Source organism: Myotis lucifugus, unplaced genomic scaffold (genome assembly GCF_000147115.1).
Source record: "Myotis lucifugus unplaced genomic scaffold, Myoluc2.0 scaffold_310, whole genome shotgun sequence".
In the NCBI taxonomy this organism is placed as follows: Eukaryota; Metazoa; Chordata; class Mammalia; order Chiroptera; family Vespertilionidae; genus Myotis; species Myotis lucifugus.
Window position 1 is genome coordinate 71464 of NW_005871358.1, and position 14196 is coordinate 85659.

The 14196-nt window shown below is 53.6% G+C and overlaps 1 protein-coding gene across 1 annotated transcript in view; it reads right to left on the reverse strand.

Moving 5' to 3' along the window:
- Positions 1-14196, reverse strand: part of CACNA1A (calcium voltage-gated channel subunit alpha1 A) — a gene marked incomplete at its 3' end in the record, with an annotated part of 209672 nt that overhangs the window by 53327 nt on the left and 142149 nt on the right. The window contains 5 exon segments of the mRNA XM_023763966.1: positions 2080-2186; positions 2928-2987; positions 7182-7311; positions 8794-8929; positions 10859-11319. Coding sequence (XP_023619734.1) covers positions 2080-2186; positions 2928-2987; positions 7182-7311; positions 8794-8929; positions 10859-11319 — 894 coding nt within the window.

Consider the following 14196-nt stretch of genomic DNA (forward strand, 5'->3'; position numbering starts at 1 on the left):
AGAGGAAGAGAGATGGGGTGGGGGGGAAGGAGAGGGAGGAGAGATGGAGGAAGGAGGGGCGGGAGAGAGAGAGAGTAATAAACAGAGAGAAAAGATAGAAAATGGAAGGAATGGAGGAAGAATGGAAGGACAGGAGTACCAAGAAGAGAGAGAGAGGGAGAGAGAGAGGGAGGGAGGGAAAGAAACAGAGAGGAGAGAGGAAGCAAGAAGAGGAAGCAAGAGAGGGAGCCAGAGAGAGGAGGAGAAGAAGGAGAAGAAGAAGAAAGAGAGAAACAGGAGCAAGGGAGGGAAGGGGATTTGAGAAGGATTCACTCCAGGTTGAGGGCAAATGTTTGGCTCTTCAGAATTTAAACGTTTTCAGGGCCCACCAAGGTGCCTGCCTGACCCTCATAGGAGCCACTGGAATAGCTGATGGAGGGAGGGAGGGTGTATTTCATCACACTCTCACATAGCCTGTGTATTATCTTTAAAAACCCGCCCTTTGATGGGAAACAAATTGTATCTGATTTGTATTAATTCCCATTTGAATCCTTTGCCCATTTATCTATCAAGGGCCAGTGTTTCTTATTGATTTGCAATTGCTTTTTGTATATTAAGGCCATCGACGTGTCTTATTTGTGCTAATTCTCCCATTTGATGTGCATTGTACTTTTTCATCATCATCATCACCACCACCACCATCATTATTATCATTACCTACAGAACATCTTAATAGTGTGGCCAAACTTCTTGATTTTTAAAATAATCTCCTCCATTGCTCTAATACTCAAAGAATTACTTAAAAAAGAGGGAAGAAGAGAAGGAGGGAGGTGAGGAGGGAGAGAAAGAAAGAGGAAAGAAAGGAACAAGTGCGGAAATGAAGAGCAGAGATAGGAAGATGAGGAGAAAGTAGACGATAAAGAAAAAAGGGGATGGGAGGCCTGGCCTGAGTCAGAAGCGTAATCCGCCTCCTGACCCTCACGGTACACCCACCGCAGCTCAGGGGCCTCCGACCCCGCGTGACCGTCCTCATTCCCCGGGGAGACCCGGGAGCGGGCACTGCAGTCCTTAGATCGGCCATGGCCCTCACGACAAACCACGCCCTCAGGCTGTTCAGGGCGCCATTCAGGACCCCCCTGCAGATGTGCTGGGAAGGAAGCCAGAGGCAGGGTGCAGAGGCAGGTCCCCGAGCCTCGCCTGCTGGGCACGATCCGCTGTGAGGGGCACAGACAGGGACCCCAAGAAGATTCGCTTCTGGATGAGGGGCTGGTCAGGCCTTTTCACCCTGACCCACACGCCTACAACCTGAGGAATGTGCTGCTAAGACCGCCGCCAGGGCCCTAGGACAGTGATGGCGAACCTATGGCACGCGTGTCAGAGGTGACACTCGAACTCATTTTTTGGGCTGATTTTTCTTTGTTAAATGGCATTTAAATATATAAAATAAATATCAAAAATATGTCTTTGTTTTACTCTGGTTGCAAATATCAAAAAATTTCTATATGTGACGGCACCAGAGTTAAGTTAGGGTTTTTCAAAATGCTGACACGCCGAGCTCAAAAGGTTCGCCGTCACTGCCCTAGGAGCTGGTGGCGGCTCAGCCCGGGTGCTGTCTTGGAGTTGCCCGATGAAGCCTGGCCCTTTGACTAGGCCACGCGCCCCAGGGTCACCAGGAGAAGTGAAAGACACACAAGGGGAGTCACCAAGTCTACAGCTATGGGGGCCTTCCGACAGGGTGGGGTCCGAACTCTCATGCACATCTGTTTCCTGGTTGTCTTTTTAGGGGCTCCCCACAGAGACATGGAGCAGAAGGGAGATGGAATGTCCTGGCAGGGCTAGTCTACGGAAAGCAGCATAGCGAGGGGCCGTGACTGAGGAGGCAGAAGGCGTGTAGGGGGGTCCCTTCTCCTTCTTCCTCCACGGTGGGCGTCATGCAAAAGCCAACCGCAGCTCTTCCCAGTGGCATGCGATGCCTCCCACGACCCAGAGCCCACGCGCCCCATCTCTACACCATGAGACCACGTCCTCTGACCCAACGGGTGGCCCCAGGCCAGGGGAGGGGACCCAAGAGGCGGGTGGAGGCCTCGAGAAGAGACTTACGTGAAGGCAAAGGCCACCAGGGCCCCACTGACCACTATGAAGTCAAGAATGTTCCAGAGGTCGCGGAAGTAGGCACCCTGGTGCAGGACGAGCCCCAGGTCAATCATCTACGGGGGCAGAAGAGACAGGGCTCAGGCCGCTCACCCCCACCGTGGGGAGCGGCCCCCACCCTTCCAGGGGCGTGGCCGCCAGTGGGATCACTTCCTCCTGGACGGATGGGGCAGGGGGCAGAGGCCAGAGGACCTCGGGGAGGAGTGAGAAACCCCCACCCATGGGAGCTGACCCCTCATGAAAGGTAGCGTTCACTTGCTGGTCCTTAGGCTCAAACCTCGGGGTCCCCCTGGACTCCTCTTTGTTTTACACCCCACATTGGATCCCCAAAATCTGCCCATGTCCTGTCACCTTATCTGCTTCCACCCTTACCTGGCCCCCATCATCATTGTCTGGGCCGGCGCCATCATCTGTTCCTAGTTCTCTTGGCTCCTACCCACCCTCCCTCCTCTGCTCTGAACCCTCTATGGCTCCCATCCACCCTTTATGTTCCCTCCAAGCCTGTCCTTCCCACAGACAGCAGAGGGCACCTGTGAGCACCCCAGCCCAGTCACGATCCTCTGCTCTGAACCCTCTATGGCTCCCACTCACTTGGGGTAAACGCCAAAGGCCTCCCTGTGGCCACCAAACCCCTGCACGACCTGTCCCTGTCACCTCCCTGCCCTGGTTTTCTCTCCTCTACTCGTTCAGTCTTTCCAATCACACCGGCCTCGCTGCTCCTCAAACACACAGGCGTTTCCAACCCCCGCCTGTGCCAGGGGACCATTCTTGAGGGAGCAGAATCCCTTGGCACTCACCTTGATCACCATCTCAAAGGTAAAGACGCCTGTGAAAACGTAGTCAAAATATCGCAGCACCTGCAGGGGATGAAAGCAGGGGGCAGTGGGTCATGGCTTGTCCCCAAGGAGGAGAGCCTCCACCCAGAGGAAGGAACCCAGGTGCCCTGTGCAGCTGGGCAGGGCGTGCATTGCACAAGGGCCCCTCCCACCTCGCCTCACAGTGTAGATTTGTATGTCGTGGAAGAAACGGTCCAGCAGGTGGCAGCAAAGTCCTAACAGAATCACTCTGTTAGGCTGGTTTGCTGGCCAGTGGGAAGGGCACCTTTTTAATCTGCCCAGGCCAGGTGGGGTCTGCCTGGACGAACAATGTCCTGTAGCCTGGGTCCCCTTCAGGCCACATGTCAGCACGTCTCTGATGTGACGCTGTTGTGAGGATTGCCACGGTGTAGGCACAGTTAAGTGCAGGGGGAACTTGTCCGATTCTTGTTGAAGGGCTGATAATTACAGAGGACCGCCACCAGAGGGCGACTGCGAGCACCGGAGTCAGGTCAGGACCTTCTCTGCTCAGAATCCTCTGTGGCTCCCACCTCACTCCAGGTAGAAACTGAAGTCCACCCCATAGTCCCCAAAGCCCTGCACGATCTGCCTAGTCACCCCCGGCCCTCACCTTCTCTCACTCTCCCCCTCACTTGCATGGGCCCTGCCACCTTGGATGTCCTCACCTCAGGGCCTTCGCACAGGCTGTTCCCTCTGTCTGAAACGCTCTTCCCCATGTCCCACCTGATCCCTCTCTCTTCTCCGTTGTGGCTTGGTTCATGTATCACTTTCTCGGTGCCCTTTCTGACCGTCTGTTTAAAATGCCCCTTCCTGGTACTTGTGATGGTCCTTACCTAGTCTCTCCTCCACCCCCCCCCCCCCCCCACACACACTTATCACCACTTGACAAACCCCTTGTTTCAGTTATTGATAATCTCACTGTCCATGTTCCCCACGACAATGTCAGCCCCCTGAGGACAGGAATGTTTGTCCCTGTGGCATTTCCAACTCCCAATACAGGGCCAGGCACACAGTACGTCCTCAAGAAGTGTTTGCTGAATGAAGGCGTGAATGGCTGCAGCTGCACTGGGTCCCGCGGGAGCTCTGGGCCTCTGGGATCTGTGTGGTCACAGTTCCCATTCTCATTATGTGTGGCTTTGAGGGGCCATCAGGGACCAGCGTGGCCAGGCACTGACTTCCTGGAGTGGGCGGCAGGCAGAAGGGGCTGGAAGGATCTGGGCAGGCAGAGGGGATGGTGGAGGGAGAGCATTCCAGTCTCGCCAAGCAGAGGGCACAGCATGGCCACAGGCCTGGCGCTCTGTGAGCTCTGGGAAGCCAGAGACCATCTTGTACTGTCAAGCCTTGATGTTTACTCTGTGCCTGGCACATAATAGTTGCTCATTAAATGGCAACTAAGTGAAGCAATGAATGGAAGGAAGGGAGGAAAGCAGGAAAGCACTGGGGGAAGAGCAGGCCAGATGGTCAGGTGAATCAATTCTGGAGAGCTGAGGAAGTTGGATAAGAAGATATCAACAGTCCAGTAAGTCAGATTCAACCATATCTAATATTTAGATCCTTTTGACCTACATAAATGACAACTTTCTATGGCTCGGTCTCATCCAAAAAGGCTCTCAGTTTCATTTATCACAGGAGTAACGTAAAGCGAAGTCCCTGTGGGATTCCATTCCACACCCAACAGGTCGGCCAAATGCGAGAGCCGCCAGCATCAAGTGTTGACAAGACCAGGGAGCAGGAGGACCCCCATACGCTGCCAGCACAACCACCACATCGTCATCCAGTAACCATCTGGTCACATCTGGTGAGCCCAACCAGAGCAAATTCTATGATCCAAACACTGGCTTTACACCCCGGGGAAGGTCATGCCCAGGTGTGGGGATTCTGAAGTGGAGATACTCCAAACGCTCATCAACAGGAAGATGAACAAGCGAGCCACGCCACACGGTGGAATATTAAACAGCAATGAAAAAGCATGACTGCCGCTACCATCTCACAGCAGACGCCGCGCTGGGTGACAGAAGCAAGGCATAGCACGACGCCACCTGTTTAGCGTTAGAAACGGGCAAAAATGAATTCTAGCGTCTAAGGACACATGTGCGGGTAGGAAAATCAGAGAAGCTAAGAAACACGCCTTCCAGAGGCGGGGCCATGGTGACCTCCAGGGCAGGGCTTTCCAGGGTCCACACGGCCGACATCTGGGCTGGGAGCATTCGCCTAGGGAGCTGCCCTGGGCGCTGCAGGGCAGTGAGCAGCGCCCCAGGCCTCCACCTCTAGATGTCAGTAGCACCCCCAACGTGCCCCAAGTCATGAGAATCAAACAAGTCTCCGCATGGTGTCCCTGATTTGAATCCCCCTCCAGAGGGAAGAAGAGGGGTGATCGAGTTGGCGCCAGAGGTTAGGGGCGGTTCCGTTCTACTTCCTGTCCCGGATGGTGGTTACATGGGTGTGGTGCACTTTGAAGTCCTTGCTAAGTGGATCCCACATGTTCTACGCACTTTTCTGAGGCCTGTTCTGGTTGGGCTAACAGGAAGAACTCTGGGAGGGGTCCCTGGGCATCAGATGGCACCGCGTTCTTGACGAGGGGAGGAGGGCTTTCAGGGGAGAAGTTTCAACTGTGAGATGGAGCGGGGAACAGACCCATTGCAACCCCTTGGGGGCTGGTTGGAGCCCTGCCTGGGTTCCCACAGTGCTGGGAGCTGCGGCCCCTCCAGGCCCCTTCCCCTTCTCTGGTCTTCTGGAGTAGGCAAGGCCTTTGCTGAGCCCTCTGGAGGCCCCTCCTGTGGCCTGGGCCCCTGAGGCCCCGGGGGAGCTGGGCAGATAACCGAGTGTGGCCTCAGCCCTGCGCTGGAGCTGGTTTCCTCCGGGAGCCGTGTTCTAATTATTTCCTCTGATTTTGCTCCCCAACCCCGGCCCTGCAGTAGGGTCCCCAGGAGGCCTGCCCCGCCTGCAAAAGAAGGGAAAGTGCAAGGTAAGCTGCCAACAGGAGGCCTTGATTTATGGGGCCTTCCGGCCTCGCCAGGCTCCTAACCTACTTAGTGAGGATGGCAGGGCCTCACTCCCAGTGGGAAATGTACCTCTGTGCTGGGCAGGGGGAGCCATGGGGCAGGAGCTGGGGAGGGAGGCAGCACTGCCAGCCCAGCCTCTGCCACACCCTTGCCTGCCGCTACCTCAGTTTCCCCTCTCAACCACTGGCACACACGCGTTCCTAATTGGCAGGCTGCCAGGGGGGCCAGACGCAGAGTAGGTGCTCAGTGAATGGAGATGGTTGAAAAACACACACAGCAGTTTGGCCTCCAGGGGAGGTCGAAGTGGAATTCTGCTCTGTGACCCTGGACCAGTCACTTAACCTCACTGAGCATTCGTCTCCCCAGCTATCTATCCAATGAGGATATTGGGAGGGCTTGTATGTCCAACGCCTGGGGTGATGCCTGGAACACAGCAAGTGCTCCATTAACAGGGGCTGTTCGCAGACCCAGGACTGGCCAGAGAGAGCTTTTTAGTTCTTCAAAAAGGCTAAAAGTTGCCCTAGCCAGTCTGGCTCAGTGGATAGAGTGTTGGCCTGGAGACTAAAGGGTCCCAGGTTCGATTCTGGTCAAGGGTGTGTACTTGGTTGCAGGCTCCTCTCCAGCCCTGGTCAGGGCTCGTGCAGGAGGCAACCAATCGATGTGTTTCTCTCACATCGATGTTTCTCTCTGTCTTTCTCTTTCACTCTCCCTAAAAATCAGTGGAAAAATATTCTCAGGTGAGGATTAAAACAAAACACACACACACACACACACACACACACCAGGCTCAAAGTTTAGGCTGTGTTTCTGAGTGAAAATATCCTCTTTCAAAACTTCATGTCAACATGGAAGTCTGCTTGGTGAGACCTGGCTGCCTAGGGGATTGCCTCTGAGCACCCCCTGCCTGAATACCACCCCCCCCCCCACATTCCACACAGAGAAAGCACAGCTCCACATTCTCTCAGCCTCACTCCCCCCGCCCGCGGGACTCTAGCCATTTGCAGCCCTAGCCACCCTAGGCCATCGCTTCTTCACCAGGTGCACAGAGCCACTGCCTCCTCGAGGACCCTGCTCCCCAGAGCAGCCCCAAAGAACCGGAGCTTCCCCTTCCGACCAGCATGCCCTCCACCCTGGCTGCGAGCCTTTGGATGCAGGAGAAGGTGGCCCGAGACGGAGGAGCTGGGCTGGGAAGGGGGTGCGGGGTAGGACTCACGTTGTTCCGCGGCGCGTTGGGCTGCACGGGATCCTCAGCCGCCAGGGCAATGCTGCTCATGGCGATGACCATGAGGATGCACATCTCAAAGTAGCGCAGGTTCAGGATGTAATGGCACAGGCGGCGAAGGCTGTGGGGGCCGAGGGGCGTGCAGAGGTCCACTCAGACCGTGGGCTCGCAGCCCGTCCCTTCTACCATCTCCTCTGCCATCGACCGCTCCCCGAGATCTCTCACTCCCCAAGTCCCACAACCAACAAACTATCCAGCTCCTACATCTGGGTGTACAAGGATCCTAAAGCCCCAAGAAGGCAGGGGCCCTCAGCCAGGGAGGATCTTCACGTGCCCTGTGTGTAAGTTTTTATTACTTCCAAACAGCCCTCTTGGAACAACTGATTCCTGGGCTGCGTTGTCCTTGATTTTGTAGATGAAAAGGTTTTTCATGCAGAAAATGTCCTGTGATTAAATACAACTGGGGAACTCTGGGTTAAGTAGATTTCTTTAAAAAAAAAAAAAAAGAGCCGCGTGACCATAGGCAAGTTACTCCGGCCCTCTGTGCTCTCATCTGTGAAGTGGCCATACAATTGGGCCTAACTCACAAGAAGGTGGGGATCAAAGAGTTAGTGGTAAGGGCTCCAAAAAATTACTTAAATTATGAGTCCCAAGCCTTATTAGAGCCTTTAATATGCTAATGGGATAATACTTAAGAACTAAACTTTTTAAGTGGAGCTAAAAATAATAAACATGGGCTGCATGCATGGCAGCGGGAGTGAGTGGTTAAGAACAGGGTGGCGGGGTCAGCCTTGTCTGGGCTGCCCCAGTTGCTTCCTGTCTGACTTTGGGCAGGTGACTTCCCTTTCCCGGGCCTCAGTTTCTTCACTTGTCAAATAGGACTAAGTGTAGGACCAATCCCACAGGGTTATTAGGAGAATTAAAAATAAAATGAAATTGTAAAGCACTCAGAACCATGCCAGGCACAAAGTAAGGGCCACGTAAGTATTTCTCCAGTAAAATAGGTGATGCCAACTAAATGAGAAAGTAAACGGACAGGGTGAGTCCCAAAGAGGCAGGTTACAGAAAGCAGTCTCCCCCCAGCCCCACCCCAGCTTTGTCCAGAGCACGTTGAGGGACCAGAGTTTCAAGAAATACCCTTTTTCAAGAAATACCCTTTGGAAACACGTCATCCTAACATGACGCTGAACCCCATGACAGGCGTGCGATGGACTTCTCTCCTGGGTAACCCATCCTCCCTGAGGATGCCCGAGACGAGGGCCAGGGGGCTCGGGCAGAGAACACCCACCCACCATGCCAACCCGCGAGGAGCCGGGGTCAGGGGTGCGCGGCACAGGGCCGTGTCTGAGAGGCACCCTCTTTATAGACAGAGCAGACGCGGATGCTCATGACCATGATTTCCCGCCGATGGCAGGAGTGGGTCTTTCCCAGCGACATCAGTGCTTTATGACAAACTTCTGTCTTATGTGACTCAGGAAAAGGGTGTCATTGAAAAATGTGCTCACTGGTCCCGTTCGGTCTGGGAGGTCCCCTCTCCCCCATCACCCCGTCTGGTCTGCTCTCGGGCCCGACGTGCGCCGTCCCAGCTGCAGGTCATACTCACGGGTTGGTCGTGGAGAGGATAAACATGGAGCTGTAGGGGGGCATGGGCTTGGGGCCGTCTTCCCCGGGGTCTTCCTCCTCCTCCTTCTTCTCTTCCTCCTTTTTTGGCAGTGGGTCTGGGTTGGCGTTTTTGTTCACTGTTGGGACAAGATCCAACACAGGGCTCCTGCCACAATTTCCCACAAGCCCCTGGGCTCCCGTTCACTCCCCAGAGTAGGCAGTAAGCTGCTGACACGGATACTATGTGCCAGGCACCATATTATGGTCCTGGCATAACCCTATGAGGTTGGTATTTTATGATCCCCATTTCACAGATGAGAAAACTTGAGGCACAGAGAGGTGAAGTGACTTGCCTAAGGTCACACAGCTGGGACTTGGCAGAGCAGGGATTTGAACCTGGGCAGCCTGGCCCCAGAGCGTCCGCTCTCAACTACTCTATAGCCTTGAGTCTGCTGGGACCCTCACAGGATATTAACACAGACCTGTCCCCATCTCATGATGACCTTCATACTATCACTTGAAGGCAGGCAGGGTAGGTCCAAATATCCCCACTTTACAGGTGAGGATACTGAGCTCACCCACCATCAAAATGAGGGTTTCTCCCCATTCACACACCTCTGAGCCTCAGTTTTTCCATCTGTAAAATGGACACAATGACAAGACCCACTGTGTAGGACTGTGCTGAGCATTTACAGGACAAACTCATGGACTCTCTTGCACAGAACTGACACTAGAAGAATTGGGCTACTATTACCATCGTAGAAAATAACAAGCTCACTGGGTCATCTCCAAATTCCTAGTGCTTCTCAAGTCCCAATCTTAAATGGGGGATGGAGCGAGGGGTAAGAACTACCAGTCCCTCCAGAGCCTAGACCTGCACTGTCCAACATGGAAACGTGCTGGTCCCAATAGTGAAGTGCTGTGAGCACAAGACACACAGATGTCAAAGTCTGAATGTGAGAAAGAGAACGTCAAGTAGCTCGTTAATAATTTTTAAAATATTGATTTTATGTTGAAATGGTAACATTTTGGACATAATTAACATTTTGGGTTAAATATAACTTATTAGTTTATTATACCTACTTTTGTATTTCCTCTATATTTTTCATTCATTTCCTTCCTTCCTTCTTTCCTTCCCTCCCTCCCTCCCTCTGTCCCTCCTCTTTCCCTTCCTTCCTCCTTCTGGTCTTTTATTTTTTTTTTTTTAAATATACTTTATTGATTTTCCACAGAGAGAAAGAGAGAGGGACAGAGAGTTAGAAACATCGATGAGAGAGAAGCATCAATCAGCTGCCTCCTGCACACCCCCCACTGGGGATGTGCCTGCAGCCAAGGTACATGCCCTTGACCGGAATCAAACCCAGGACCCTTCAGTCCACAGGCTGACGCTCTATCCACTGAGCCAAACCGGCTAGGGCATCCTTCTGGTCTTTTAATGTGGCTACCAGAAAGTTTAAAATTATATGTGGCCTGGCTGGTGTGGCTCAGTGGTTGAGCACTGACCCAGGAACCAGGAGATTGCGGTTCGATTCCCGGTCAAGGGCACATGCAGGGGTTACGGGCTCGATCCACAATAGGGGGCGTGCAGGAGGCAGTCGATCAATGTTCTTTCTCATCATTGATGTTTGTATCTCTCTCTCTTCATCCCTCTTCCTTGTGGAAATCAATAAAAATATATTTAAAAAAATACAATTACATATGTGGTCTGTGTCACATTCCTTTTGGAAAGCGCTGGCTTAGAGAATCGTATGACTTTCCCAAATTTCCAGCAGAAGAATCCATTGCTCCTCAAATACGGTGGCTTCCTGGCTCTCTTGTGGGGATTCGGGATGCAGGAAATATCATGAACCCTTCTGAGCATGTGCAGGCCAACCACTCTATGCATAGTATCTCATTTAATGCTCCCAGCCGCCGCGGGGCAGAAACTACATAGATACCCATTTTCCAGAGGAAGAAACTGAGGCCAGAGAGGTGGGATCCTTGTCTAGGGTCACACAGCTGAGCCTCTAGGGACTGAGCCCAGGGACACTGGTCCCCACCAGTGACAGTGGAGGGTGGAGTCTCACCTTGGACGACGGTGTGGTTGAGGGGCGGGCAGGCCGGGGGGATGTCCACCGCGGTGTGGTCGGGTTTCCTGGCAGTCTTAGCTGAGTTGGTCTGGGTGCTGCTGGGGTTGGTGACGATAAGGCTGTTCTCGGGGGTTTTGGGGGGGCCGGGGTTGGACGGGTTCCCCGGGTTGTTGGGCATCTGGCGACCGGCGGCGTTCTGAGGATTGGTGGCCATGGCAGACGGGGCCATTGTGGGGCCGGGGTTGGTGCTGTTCCCCATCTTGGCTGGGCTCTGGGGCAGGCCGGCGTGGCCGAGGCTGTCGTGGGGACCGGCGGCCTCTGCGGTGGCCAGCTTGTTGTTCTTCATGTTGTCGATGTCCTCGGCCGGCGGCGGGTCTTGGCGGCCCAGGTCCTGCTGGATCGGCCGGGTGGTCGACAGGTTGGGGCCCGACACGGGGACCCCGGAGCCCTGGGTGTCTCTGTGGGAGGCAGGCCAACGAGAAAGAACCCAGAACGGAGTTAGAATCACAGAGAGGACATTTCTGGATGCTGCCTGAGATGCCATCATTCAAGGGTAAAACTCGGACAGCGAGAGGCGCTGCCCAAGCTCCCCAGAGCCTGGCACGGAGGTGCTTGGTCCCCGTGTAAGTGTAACTAACTGCCCACCTTCCAACGCGCTGCTTCCCCCGCCAGAACGGCTGTTCCCTGGGGATGCGAAGTCAGAGGGAAAAAGGACTTTCTGCTGGAGCTTGTACCACCCAACCCGAAACTTCCAGCCCTGCCTTCGTGCCCCATTAGCTCCCAGGCAGGACTGGGGACACCATCTCTTTCGGGGTGGGGTTGACTCATGGCCTTAAATGCCTGTAGTATGTATGTCCCCTCCCAATATCCCACTAGGGAGGAGCAGGCAGTATACGCACGCAAACATATTACAAAATAACAACAGAAATAATAACAGCAGACACTTCAGTAACCGACTTGTAATAAGCCCTCATGCTCATTCCTCAGAGGGACAATTACTAGCACTATTTTACAGACGAGAGAATGGAAGATCAGAGAGGTTAAGTTTCTTGCCCAAGGCAACAGAGCTGGGAAATGAATGGGGCGACTTCTCACATGGATACAAGGGTGGTGGGCAAAGCACCCAGGCAGAGGGGACAGCCAGTGCAGAGGCCCTGGGGTGGGGACGTGTTTGGTGAGCGTCAGGAGGCTGGTGTAGCGGGAGGTGGGGGGTGGGGGAATGAGACGAGCGCCAGGCAAATGTTTGGTGACTTCCTGTCAAATGATAAATGAATGTCCCCATTTCTCAAATGAGGACACTGAGGCCCAGAAGTCCTCCAGGTCCAAACCTCCCTTCAGTCCCCATGTCCTCCCATCGGCACATTCACCCCCACCTTGGCAAAGGCCCCGGTGAGGGCGGCGCAGGTCAGGGGCCCATCTGGTGCCTCCCGGGCCCAGACCCTCTCACTGCGTGTCTATCGTCGCTGGCCCCTGCTCTGCTCGCCGGCCCATGGATCCAGGTGGACCTGGTTCCCGGCCACCTCCCTGAGGCTTGGCTCCTGAGTGTGATCCGCTTGCCTTCACACACCTCCTCGGAGCCCTCGATCCTCCGATAAGGGGCCTCATCGTCCCCCAATCCCTGGGCCCTGGCCCTGGCAAAGTCGGTTTCCCCGGAAACAAAGGACCTCTGTCGCTTATAATCTCAGTGATTCCTCTCTCCAGAGGGCTCTGCAGTCCAAGACTTCTCTCTCTGGCTCTTTTGATTTTATTTTAAACTAGAGGAGAGGCCCAGTGCATGAATCGGGGCCTGCCAGCCGGGGAAGGAACGGGAGGGCGAGAGGGACGAGGTGCGGGAGGTTGGCTGCTGTTCCTCACGCTCACTGTCATGGCCTAGAGCAGTGATGGCGAACCTTTTGAGCTCGGCGTGTCAGCATTTTGAAAAACCCTAACTTAACTCTGGTGCCCTGTCACATATAGAAATTTTTTGATATTTGCACCATAGTAAAACAAAGACTTATATTTTTTATATTTATTTTATATATTTAAATGCCATTTAACAAAGAAAAATCAACCAAAAAAATGAGTTCGCGTGTCACCTCTGACACGCATGTCATAGGTTCGCCATCACTGGCCTAGAGTGTAGACCAACCTCTGTTCTATCCCAACTCGTTCACTTCTTGAACAATTTGGTCAGGCTGGGATCGTGACTGCTCCCATTATACAGACGGGAAAACAGAGGCCTGGGGAAGCTGTCATACTAGAAAATGTCATACTAGAAAATGGTTCTGTCGGGCTGTCACCATCACATACAGTCACTCAAGAGAAGACAGCATTCAGGTTGCCCTGCTCATTTAACACCAGATTAGATGCAGATGCAGGAACCGAAGTCCCCCCGACAGCACAGGCCTGGCTCCCCAGGCCCAAGCCAGAAGCCCGAATCTACCCAACACTTAACAATAAAAGAAGCTGGCTTCCCTGGGGGGCCTCCCACTGGCTAAGGCGCCGGCACCATCTTCCTCACTTTGTTTTTGTATTTTTACCTGCAGAAGGCCTGGGTGGTGTTTCGTGGGCAGAGGAGAGACAGGGTGTTTTATTTTTAGATTTGTCTTTCTGCGGGCACACAGGAAGAAGGCAGGCCCAGGAGAATTTCTCACTTCTCCGGCGCGTGAGTAGGTCACGAATCGACACCTTAGAAGACAGACTGACCTGGTTTGAGTCTCAGCGATGCCACTTACCAGCTACGTGACCCTCTAGTTTGATTAGCACCTCTCGGCCTCAGGCCCCTCGTCTTTGAACTGGGAATAGTGGTAGCAGGACCTTCCCTATAACTTGGAGATGAAAGTCAAGATGGTGCTGATCTGCGCTGTAACCACGGTGAGGTAGCCTGTTTCTCACCCATAATAGGGGCTTGGGAAACTCACGGAGTTACTGTGAGGAACAAATGTGAGTGAGCTGAGGGCAACAGGATTCCTCCCTGTAGGGCCTTGATGTCCAGTGGAATTTGCCCCTGAGGGTTTAGAACTTGCTTGGGACCAGTGACCCTTTATTCCTGCCAATTTCTCCCCTTTGGACTAAGAATGTCTACCCCTTGCCTGTCTCAACATTATATTTTGGAAGCAGACAACTTGTTTCTAGTTTCCAGGTTCACAGGTGGAGAGGAATTTTGCTCCAAATGGGTCATATTCAGAGCCTCACTCATTCCCGGCTTAGGTGATGAGATCTGGGATTTTGGAGCTGATGCTGTAATAGATGAAGACTTTTGGGAATACCGGGATGGGGAGAATGTATTTTTCACATGGGATTGGCGTGAATTTTGGGGTGGAGTTAGAGGCTGGACTACAGTGGGTTGATGGGGA